At 53.1% G+C, this 12,047-nt stretch overlaps 1 protein-coding gene across 1 annotated transcript in view; it reads right to left on the bottom strand.

The window, feature by feature from the left end:
* The window catches only part of DIP2C (disco interacting protein 2 homolog C), a 209,875-nt gene extending 208,330 nt beyond the window's left edge, over nucleotides 1-1,545 (bottom strand). The window contains exon 1 of the mRNA XM_021690907.1: nucleotides 1,416-1,545. Within this exon, the coding sequence (XP_021546582.1) occupies nucleotides 1,416-1,545 (130 nt within the window). The remainder of the gene's footprint in view (nucleotides 1-1,415) is intronic.
* Between the last annotated feature and the right edge of the window lie 10,502 nt (nucleotides 1,546-12,047).

Below are 12,047 nucleotides of genomic sequence, written 5' to 3'. Positions count from 1 at the left end.
CCTTCGTGGGTCCTGCATTCCTCAGTTTACAAAGAACAGATTTCTGCCTGCGCCGGCCCTGCAGGCACAGTCTAGGACCTTACGTGTGGGGGCGCCGGGCGAGGCGGAGCGGGGACCGCGTCCCAGTGCAGACTCCTCCAGAGGCCAGGTGGAGAGAGGTTAGGCCCTGTGCACGGTGCTCTAACCACCCCCGCCGAAGGGACACCAGCGGGTTGGACGGAACTGGCAGGGAGTGCCGTCTGGGAGAGGGGCGAGGTCTGGGTCACTGCTGTTTCGGGGTGACGTCAGCTGTCCGCGGTAAAGGCTGTGCGCCATGACGTGACGGAGGGCTAGCGCGGCCATCCAAGCAGCTGCGCGCTTCTGGGGACCACGCACTCTTCATGCCGTGGAGCACGTTCATCTGTGTGCGGTGGCACGGGCATGCCCTTCCCGCGCCATCACATGACTGCGGCCACATGGTGCGCATCCCTTCCACGCTGGCCTCCCCCAGGAGGAAGTGTGCAGGCAAGCTGGCCAGGCTCTGGGTGGCCCCAGTGGGGCAGCGGTGCTGTGTGCGCCCACTTACTGAGGGCACGCTAGCCAGCACGGCCACAGACACCTGCACGTGGCTTCCCGCGCACAAACCGTCGGCCGGGTAGACACTTCGCAGCCCGCCTGCTGGGGAAATCAGTCACGTGTGACCTTAGCCTTGCAGGGGTCAAGATCGATGACCGTCCCGTATCCCTGAAGCCCCATCCCTGACAGGACGTCGCCAGAACGGCATTCGCCCCCGGGGTCTCCCTCCCCAGACCCACGACCCCAGTCAAATCTCTATCACGGGATGTCCTAGAAAACCCCGTGGTGGCCAGAGGAGGGAGGAGGCAGGACACTGAAACATCACGTGCTGCCCCAGACACCGTCTGTGGCAGGAAAACGAGGAAATCCCTGAAATCTCACGTACGGGTTGTGACAAACGTGCCACGCTAACATGGGGCGTCAGCCAGAGGTGCCGGGTGTGGGGGGAAGCCCGCAGTCTCCACTGTTCTAAACTGCTCTAAAACTGTTTTAATATGGAAATCCACTTCATCTGAAAACGAACCTATTCCCACAAATGCTTCTGATCAAACAAGTCTGAGCGTAGATCCAGCCGGCAAGGTGACCGCAAGCAAAACGCCCTCTGCGGCGCCTGCTCAGCGAGGCCCAGAATTGCTGGCCGGCCGTCACACGCGGCTTGCTGGACAGCGCAGGTAGGTCGGGGAACCCAGGGCCATAGGAGGGGCACAGAGAGTGGGGCGTCGGGGCTACGATCCGGGTCTGCTGCCACCCCCACCCCCCCCCACGGCACACAGAGCCCACCTCACCACAATCACAAGCGCCATGGATAGACGTGTGGACTGCCCTGTGGGGCTGTTCCAGCAGCACCCACATCTGCTCACCCACGGTGGGGATGCTGCTTCCTCCTCCCGAGCAGGACAGGGGCCCCGCAGACACGCCCTCCTTGGTTCGTGCTGTCCCTGGGCCCCCACTGTCCACGCAGCTCCCGTGGCCAAAGTGCAGCCTGGCCATGGCCCATGCGGGGTCTGCTGTGGCCTGCTGGCTCCCCCGACCACCAGGCTCGTGGCAACATGCTCACAAAGTTCACTTTAAATTGCATGGAGGGCACTGAGTGACATACTGACCACAAAGCGGAAGAAGCCACGGCCTGGAACGCCAGTGGCTGGTTCTCTGCTCTTCCTGGGGAAGGACGAGCCACTCTGCGTGGGCACAAATGCAGGCCACGTGGCAGGGGCTCCTGGGGGGCTCGCTCCTACCTGAGCACACCCTCAGCCAGCTGCATGCATCCTGGCCGTGCCATCGCCCCTGGCCACGCATTGCCCCCGGCCACGCATCACCCCCAGCCACGTATCGCCCCCTGCCCCCCAGCGCAGCCGCGAGCCTACGGGGTCCATGTTCATTCATGAGCTGCTCCAAGTTCTCACTTCACACCAGAAAACGAGCTTCTGGCCCCAGAACCCCTGACATCTACCTGGTTACACACGATGGTGAAGGAGGGTGGCCATGTGGTCGTGGCCAGGCCGTGGCCAGCATGCCAGGACTAACCACTAATGCTCTCAGGATCACCCGGCCGTCCTTCAGAACCTTACAACTGCCAGGGACTTCCCAGAAGCTCCGCCCCTTGGAAAGACCGCACGTGTGTCCACTCAGCACAAAGCGTCCACTCCCAGCCCCTCCCATGTCTGAGCCGATCCAGAAATGGAGCTCGGAGCCGGCGGGTCCAGGCACCTGGGGCCACCGTGGGGTCAGCGCAGGCCGGTCCCTGGGACCCTAGACCTCCGCGGACGACGTCTGCAAGCCAGATGCCGTGCCCCCAAGAACAATGTGAGGAACAGTTCCCCGACGGTGTTTTAAGGAGGAAGTCAGAGACGGCAGCATCCGGGCCAATCGGTCACGGCACACAGCGCAAGGCCAGCCTCTCGGACGGACGCGAGGGTTCCGAGAAGGTGGAGCCAACCAGAAGTCACAGGAGAGAAGCAGCAGCCCACATGCCCAGGAGTCCATGTAAAAACTGGCCCCAAGAGCTCGGGCACGTGGCGCTGGGATGCCTACGTGACCTCCCGCCTCAGTTTCCCCACCAGCAAGCTGTTCCTCCACCACTCGCCTGAGGCTGCCCACATTTTAAAAGAAACAATGAAAAGTAACCAAAAGCGCATTTTTCCGCCAACAATGTTCCTTCCACGTCCCCCTGCCAAGCCCACAAGGGCTGCCACACACCTTAGCCGGGGCATCTGTGAGCCTGTCGCCTCTGCCAGCCACCACCTCTGGCCGTCCCCCTCCTGGCTGGCTCGCTGCCCTGACTCAGCCATGCCACGCTGTTTTTCTAACATGGAAAGCTCTTTTTCCCTTTCCAGGAATACCTGCAGGGGTCCCACCTTCTCCCCAAGCCCATCCGTGCCTGCTGACGGCACCTGTCCCTCGCTTCGGCAGGCTGGGCCAGGCGTCGGGGTTCGGGCCGCTGCATGTGTGTGCCCAGCTCCCCGCCTGCCCAGTCCTTGCCCAGAGCCAATGCGCCTCAGTGGCAATCTCCCGAGAAATAAAGGGGGAAGATCCCAGCCGTGTTTCCCTCATGGGGCCCTGCAGGGTCGAGGGAGGGACCATACATAGAGCTGCTCAGAGCACCATCTGCTGCAGAACGGACAGGCCTACATGCGGCCTGCTCTGCCTGCTCCCCAAGAGCCTTCACAGAAGGACCCTGTGGGGACAGGGTCCAGCAGAGGCCCAGGCCACCATCCCTAGGTCCTCGGGGAGCGAATGGAGACACGCTGCACATCGTGAGATTCTCTTAAAGCACCTTCTGTTTGGCCAAGAACAGGAAGAAATGCTGGTGTTCTGTGGCATCCTGATGTCTAACAGCGTCCAGAAGAGACATGCACATGCCCCCAACTTAAACTGCTCTGGAAGCTCTGAGACTTACAAGACCAAGACACCCAACATCCCCAGAGCTGTGGGTTTTCACGGTTCCTGATTCTGCAGAATTCAGTCCAGGACCACAGCTTATGCAGCATGAGCCACCGGGAAAAGCAGAGACATTGCGTGGTGGGCCAGAGACAGGGGCCCAGACTGTCTGCTCCAAGCTCCCCCAGACGTCATGCCGCCGAGCCACTCACAGCCACTGTCACACAGGTGGGGTCAACCTCCCAGGCCCTGAGCCTAGCTAGCAGGGGTGGGACACAGAGGAGGAGATCCCCCCACCACATCTCACCCCTGCTGGCCTGGGTGTCCCCCTGCCCTCACTGCAGTCCCTCCCGCTGGAAGGCCGACATCCTGTCCCCCATACTCTGAACCAGCTCATGCAAGGGATCCCCCTGAAAATCCACAGCTGATGAACAGGCAGAAGGCACCTTGAAGTACTTCTTGCCAAGGATGATCATGATGTGTGATCAAAAACGTAGGAGTCATTTCCCAAGAGGGCAGACGGCCTTTGGTGTGGGCCCAGCTGGCCAGCCCCTAGCCCTCCATGTGGAGCTCTGTTACTCTTCCCTGCACCACCGTGGTTCGTTGACCTCATCCCTGCTAGCTTCCTGCCGACTGTCCACTCACTGGTGACTCCCACAGATACTGATTAACCAAGAGGGTGGAAAGATGATGGAGGAGGAAGACCAGGGACCACGGAGCTCTCTCCAAGAGCCAGGCATCACCTTCACACACGCTAATGTCTCAGGCTCAGCTGCTGACAACCTTGTCCCACAGACGAGAAAACCTACGTTCAGAAAAACTAAGGCATTATTCCAAGGTCCACAGGTAAGCAGTGCAGCAGGGACTCACCCAGAACTCAAAGTCCACACCCCCACTCTGTCAAACACCGGCCCACACCATGATGGCTCCTGACATGGGGCTGCAGGATGGTGCCTCCACCCATCAACACTAATAATGCACCAGAGTCTGTTCCTCATGGTGGGAGCTCGGCCAAACTTGGACGAGGCAGGGACCACATGCAGTGAACTCCGCAGATGGGACCTCCCCTGTGCTCAGAATCTGGGCAACAGGCAGACGCAGTTGAGCACCCTCATTCAGATGGAGACCCACACTTGGCCAGTGCCCCACTTAACCCTCTGTAGATTTCCTGCTGGGGCCTGCAGGGGGTGGGGTACCAGACCCTCATCTGCAGCTGGCTCTGCAGAAGCACGAGCTCCAGGGACAGGGTACTGCTCCCCAGCCTGCCCTTCCTGCCACCCGTCCCACACCACGCTCCACCCCTGCACACACAACCCCATTCACACACTCGTCTGTAAAGTCACGGACATTCCCCCAAGCACACACAGCCAGCCAAGACAGGGCTCGCCAAGATGGATGGCTAGTCCATGCAAATGCCGTGGATTAGGCACCAACGGGATGCCATCACTGTGGTAGGAGCCACGGGAAATCCTGAGGTGACTGAGCCAGAAGGCCTTCCTGCAGATCCCCTTGGCAGTGAACATGGTTCCCAGAAGCAGTAAGACCGGGACAGTTCTCTGCTAAGGAGTCCGACTGGCCTCTTGGTGGCCGTTAGTGCATCATAACAGACCACGAGGTTAACGAGTGATCAGTGACTTGAGGTCCTGGGTTCTGAGGGCAGACGTACCAGGAGGACGCTGGAGTGCACCAGAGATCAGGGACCAAGAGTATTTCTTAGGGGAGGAGCGTCTGAAGAATGGCGGACAGACGGGACCCTGGACTCCAGCAAACCCCGCACCTGTGGTCCACACGTAAAGACCAGCTCAGAACAGAGGTGCTCCAACGGTGCCTCAGGCAGGTCCTACAGTGTCATTTCACTGTCCTCCACCGTGGTGACCTGCTTCCAGGTCAAGGGTTCTTGCTTTCACAGCAACAGGAGAAGGGGACCAGCAGCGTGGCACATCTCAGCCCGGCAGGAAGGAACCGGGGTGAGCGTGAGTTTGCAACGGATCAGACAAATCAAAAGCCAGGTTATCGCCGTAGTGCTCAGCAGCACGACCATCTAACATTTAGATTTATCCGTACCAATCCTTGTCTTGGAGGATCTTTAAGACATCGAGGATAACTAATATTTCCTGAATTCTTAATTAGGTTCCAAGCGCTAAGCCATGACTTTACCTGCAAATCCTCAGTAGGCAGCAGATCTGGGAGGGAAGCTGCATGTGATCGCCCCCAACCTGGAGACAAGGAGGGTTTGAGGGGCGTACCCCATCCGTCACCTCCAAGACCCTTGCTCCCACCTTGTCTGTTTTGCTTTCAGAAATTATTTTACTCAAACTTCTTTGCTGAGCTTCCTATTTACCCTGAATATACACGTACTACTGACGTACAGGAGCTGCCGAGTGCCAGCAAATAGTAACATTTCCCCCTTCCAGAGTTTTCTGCTTTCCGGAACATTCTGGTCTGCTCTGTGACCCTGTCAGCCAGGCTTCGAGACACAGCCGCAGTGAAACCACCCCACCCACGCAGTGGCTGGTATTTTGGACAGGAGGACCAGTTCAGCAGTAAAGAGAAACTGAACAAAAACTCTTCCACTGAGATGCGGACCCAAGTCCGGAAGGACAGGAGGAGACAGGGCTGGAAAAGCTGGCAACCGTGTCTCACGATGGTGCGAACGACAGTGGACGGCTTCACATGCCCCACATGCCCGTGGGTTGAAGTCAGCATCACTCCCTGTCTGCTCTTCGGCTGCCAACCAAATGTTGTAAAGATCAAGGGTATCTGACCCGACCCAACGTCGACACTCAGACCATCCTATATGGCGGCATGGAAGGACTCAGTCACACTGGGGCACCACGCACACCACTCCTCCCATCCCATGTTTGTCACACCCACCTCCTTAAAACCCAGGGCTTTCTTCCGGACATGAGGCGCAGCATGGCCAAATCCACGTCCTCCTACACATTTTCAACATCAGTGTGCCCTGTGCGCGCCGTCTCAGGGGCACGTAAATCTCTGCTGCTACTCGCAACACACACACGTGCACACACATGTGCACACGCATGTGCACACACACACTGTGCGGCTGCTTCCGGAACGCAGCACCTCCTGACCCAGGACCCCCCCCCAGGAGCATCCCCGGCGTGCAGCCTCCAGGGGCTGACACCAGCCTGCCACCAGGGGACAGCAGGCTCCCCCATCAGGAAATCCCCAGGAGGCCAGACCTCACAGGTGCAGGGCTGCCCAGGAAGCGCTCTCCCCAGGGAAACCTGGGAGTCACCTCCTCCCCAGCTGCTGAAGGGCTGATTGTCAGTGACTCAGATGATGGGTGGCGGGGCTGGCGGACTGATCAGAGTTACATGTGAGAAAAATTCTGTGCCCTCTTTAATGGAAAAAATGTTACCAAACAACCATAATCTTAAGATTCACCATAAAGTAAGTAACGATTTTGTTTCCAAACCAATGTGCTACTTTACTGCAGATCCTATACAGAAAAGTAAAAACAGAAAAGCTCGGCATTTACTTAAGAAAACAAAACAGAAAACCCCTCTGAGTTTCTAGTTTTCCCTGTTCCATACAGACTCAGAGCTGTGTATGATCTTTAGGGAAGTGTGGAGGACGGATTCCCAGGTCCATGCAGCCTCCAGCAGGGAGGTTCCCTTCCGCGAGGCGTCAGACGTCTCCCCGAGGGTTACTCAGGCAGCCAACAAGCTCGAAGGACACAGGATTGCTGAGCAGATGGTCAGATGTAACACATTAAAGGATTTCTACAGTGTCCACTACAAGGACCAGTTACACCAGTGTTTAACCTCTCCCCGGAGATGCAGGGCCAACGTCTTCACGTCTGCATGTGCTCGGGGACCCTGGAGCAGCTCATCCTGCTCCTTATGCCCAGGCTCCCTCAGACCCTGCAGGCAGACTGCACCCACCACGGACAGCACCCATCACAGGGACAGACACGGGGCGGGTGACAAACCGCTTTTCTCCCAATGCTTGCTCACCAACTGCCCTTAATGGGCTCTTAAACATTTTCCACTTATGAATGTTTATCTTCTAAATGCACGTGGCATCAAAACTTATTTTACTTTTTAATTTTTTTTTCTAATGATGAGAACTTCCAAGATCTACTCTTTTAGCAGCTATCAAATATGCAACCAAATATGAACTACAGTCCCCACGCTGTGTATTACCTCCCAACAACTTATTTTATAACTGAAGTCTGTACCTTGACCCCCTTTCACCCATTTAGCCCCGACCCCCTGCCTCTGGCAGCATCTATCTGCTCTCTGGATCCACGAGCTTCCTTTAGATTCCACACACAGGCATATCACATGAAAGAGACTTCCTCTGACTTATTTCACTCAGCATAATGCCCTCGAGGTCCATCCACGTTCCCACAAATGGCAACATTTTATCCTTTTTTACGGCTGAGTATTACCCCATTGCATTTTTATACTGCATCTTCTCTATCCATCTATCCATCACTGGACACTTGGGCTGCCTCCATATCTTCACTGTTGTAAATAATGCTGCAGTGAACTCGGGGTACAGATATCTTTTTGAGTTAGTGTTTTCATTTTCTTCAGAAAAATACCCAAAAGTGAAATTGCTAGACTATATAATACCTGAACATCCACAGTTTTCCAGAGGGGCTGCGCAAGCTTGAATTCCCACCAACAGTGCACAAGTTTCCAATTTCTCCACGTCCTCACCAACACCTGTTGTTTCCTGTGTTATTGATTTTAGCCATTCTGACAGGTGTGAGGTGATATCTCACTGTGGTTCCTTTTGCATTTCCCTGATGAGTGATGCTGAGCATCCTTTCACATGTCTCTCAATCATCCGTATGTCTTCTTTGCACAAATATCTATTCAGTTTCTCTGTCCATTTGTTACATCATTGTTACTGCATTATTGCAATATTGCATTGTTATTGCAATTATTTTCACTGCTATTGATTTGCATCAGTTCTTTTTATATTTTGCATATTGATATTATCAAGATATCAATAATACCTGACCATTATCAGACCATATCTGACCATAATATCTGACCATTATCACATAGATGGTCTGCAATATTTCCTCTCATTCCATAGGTTGCCTTTGCATTTTGTGGATGGTTTCCCTTGCTGTGCAGAAGCTTTTAAGTTTCATGTAGTTCTACTTGTTCATTTTTGCTTTGGTTCCCTCTGCTTTTGGTGTCAAATCCAAAAAATCATCACCAAGACTGATGTCTAGGAGCTTACTGCCTATTTTCTTCTAAGATTTTTGTTTTCAGGTCTTACATTTATGTCTTTAATCTATTTTGAATTTCTGTGCATGGTGCAAGAAAGGGGTCCAGTTTTCCCAACACCATTTATTGAAAAGACTACCCTTTCCCCATTGTGTATTCTTGCCTCATTTGTCATGAATTAACTGACCATATATGTGTGGGCTTATTTCTGAACTCTATCCCATTCCATCGAATTACATGTCTGCTTTCATGCCAGTACCACACCATTCTGATTACTATAGCTTTGTGATATAATTTAAGTTTTTAAAGGCAGTCCACAAATACTTTTATATTTTGGTTTCTGATTTTTATCCTAGAGGGATATTAAGGTAAATTAAATTTATAAAGGCTAAAAGGGTTTTCTGAAAATTTACTTTTAATCATGGGGGGAAAAAAACCCAGCTTCCTACTATTAACATTGGCATAGAAGAGTGATATCTTCTTTGTTTAAGGAAGAAAAACACCACGAACACATCTGCAGTTTTACCCTAAACTACGTAAGATGATTGTTCCTACAGGTCGAAACTACTAACCAAGGTAGATGTTAAAACCACGTGCATTATAAGAGAATCCTACACAATACTTTGCAAGCACACATAACCAGTATTTTACATTGGGTATTTTTTCCTTCAGAAGCAATACAGCTAAATTAATATTCCATTTTTAGTCATCAATTTTAGTGAATTTATGATTAGTTTTATGCACAAGAAATATATTGACACCCAACGACCTCTAGAAAATAGTTACTGAAGACTTACAAGAGAAAAGGTTAAACTTTGCAAACTAACTTTCCTGGACCTCACGTAAGCTGAAAGATTCATGTTCTGAGTGGTTCTGGTCGTGTGTCTGTATCTGTTTCCCCTGGGAATGGAGATTCCACTTAACTTTGCTCAAAAGCAACACACAGCTGAGCAGGGCTTTACATCCAAGGTCAAGCTTCCCTGTGCCCTGTACCTGCCACTTGGCCTTTCACACCTCGACAGAAGTCATTAAATACAACGAAGAGAGAATGAAGGACACACGACACCAGCACCCCGGGATTCGGCATCCACACAAATATCCACACTGATAAAATACTCATCAGAGGAAAACGAACACGAAACTGTGTGCACTTGCGGGGATAGCTGGTAGGGGCGCTCTCACAACAGTGAGCTAGTTAACTAAAAGGCACTAACTGGAAGTTCCAAAAAAGAAAAATTTATACAAAAAGACAGGCATTTGCAGACACTGAGGGTGAGGACTTTGCTCCCCGTGCAGCATGGCGTGCGGGCTACAAAGGTGTCTTAGGGTTGAGAAGCTCAGTCGTGTAAAAATTCAGACACAGGGTGTACGTAAACTGTAAATGCCCAAACACTCTGAAAACAGGAAAATGGGCCAGTTCCCAGTAACACCGTCTTTTCTACATATGGGCACGAATAATGGGAGCATGGGCCACGCCAGGGTGAACGAGGGTTGTCCATGTCATCCACTGAGCGATGCGTATTACATCCCCCCACGGACACACACCGCCTTTCCTCCTGCCACGGACACACACCGCCTTTCCTCCTGCCACGGACACACACCGCCCTCTGTCCCACCAGACACACCACCCTCCGTCCCACCACGGACACACACCGCCTTCCCTCCTGCCACGGACACACACCGCCTTCCCTCCCACCACGGACACACACCACCCTCTGTCCCACCAGACAAACTGCCTTCCATCCCACCAGACATACCACCCTCCATCCCACCATGGACACACACCGCCTTCCCTCCTGCCATGGACACACACTGCCCTCTGTCCCGCCAGACACACTGCCTTCCGTCCCACCAGACACACCGCCCTCCGTCCCACCACGGACACACACCGTCTTCCCTCCCGCCATGGACACACACCGCCTTCCCTCCCGCCACGGACACACATCGCCCTCTGTCCCGCCAGACACACTGCCTTCCGTCCCACCAGACACACCACCCTCCGTCCCACCACGGACACACACTGTCTTCCCTCCTACCACAGACACACACCAAGTCTCTAGGTTTCCTCCTGTTTGGATGCTCCCACCAGGAACGTGTTCCCTCACTAAGAGCTGCCTCTCCCGGATGCTGTTAAACCAGAGTTTCTTTGCTGGTATTTTTTTTTTTTATTCTTATGTTAATCCCCATACATTACATCATTAGTTTTAGATGAAGTGTTCCATGATTCATTGTTTGTGCATAACACCCAGTGCTCCATGCAGAATGTGCCCTCCTCAGTACCCACCACCAGGCTAACCCATCCTCCCACCCCCCTCCCCTCTAGAACCCTCAGTTTGTTTTTCAGAGTCCATCGTCTCTCATGGTTCGTCTACCCCTCCGATTTCCCCCGCTTCATTCTTCCCCTCCCACTACCTTCTTCTTCTTCTTTTTTTTTTTTCTTAACATATATTGCATTATTTGTTTCAGAGGTACAGATCTGAGATTCAACAGTCTTGCACAATTCACAGCGCTTACCAGAGCACATACCCTCCCCAGTGTCTATCACCCAGTCACCCCATCCTTCCCACCCCACCCCCCACTCCAGCAACCCTCAGTTTGTTTCCTGAGATTAAGAATTCCTCATATCAGTGAGATCATATGATACATGTCTTTCTCTGTTTGACTTATTTCACTCAACATAATACCCTCCAGTTCCATCCACGTCGTTGCAAATGGCAAGATCTCATTCCTTTTGATGGCTGCATAATATTCCATTGTATATATATACCACATCTTCTTTATCCATTCATCTGTTGATGGACATCTTGGCTCTTTCCACAGTTTGGCTATTGTGGACATTGCTGCTATAAACATCAGGGTGCACGTACCCCTTCGGATCCCTACTTTTGTATCTTTGGGGTAAATACCCAGTAGTGCAATTGCTGGATCATATGGTAGCTCTATTTTCAACTTTTTGAGGAACCTCCATACAGTTTTCCAGAGTGGCTGCACCAGCTTGCATTCCCACCAACAGTGTAGGAGGGTTCCCCTTTCTCCGCATCCCCGCCAACATCTGTCATTTCCTGACTTGTTAATTTTAGCCATTCTGACTGGTGTGAGGTGGTATCTCATTGATAAACCAGAGTTTCTATTCCCTATGTCCAGTGTGTTTGAGGCATGGCCAATAGACCCTGCACAGCGCAGGAAGCTGAGGGGGTCCCATGCTCCCCACCTGCTGGTGCTCAACAGTTGTGAGAAGGTCAGCGAATGAGGACAGCTCTGGGGCCTCTCCTGTCCCCATGCACTGACCTTCACCACCTCCCCATGGGCAAAGGTCATGTACCAGGCATGCTCACACTTGGAGGGCCAGCTCAGGCCACTGCAGACCACATTGTTCACCGTCCCTGACCTTCCAGCTTGAGG

This window comes from Neomonachus schauinslandi, chromosome 5 (assembly GCF_002201575.2).
Source record: "Neomonachus schauinslandi chromosome 5, ASM220157v2, whole genome shotgun sequence".
NCBI classification, from domain to species: Eukaryota; Metazoa; Chordata; class Mammalia; order Carnivora; family Phocidae; genus Neomonachus; species Neomonachus schauinslandi.
Note: the sequence above shows the minus strand (reverse complement) of the source record. Positions and strands in the feature narration are given on the sequence as shown.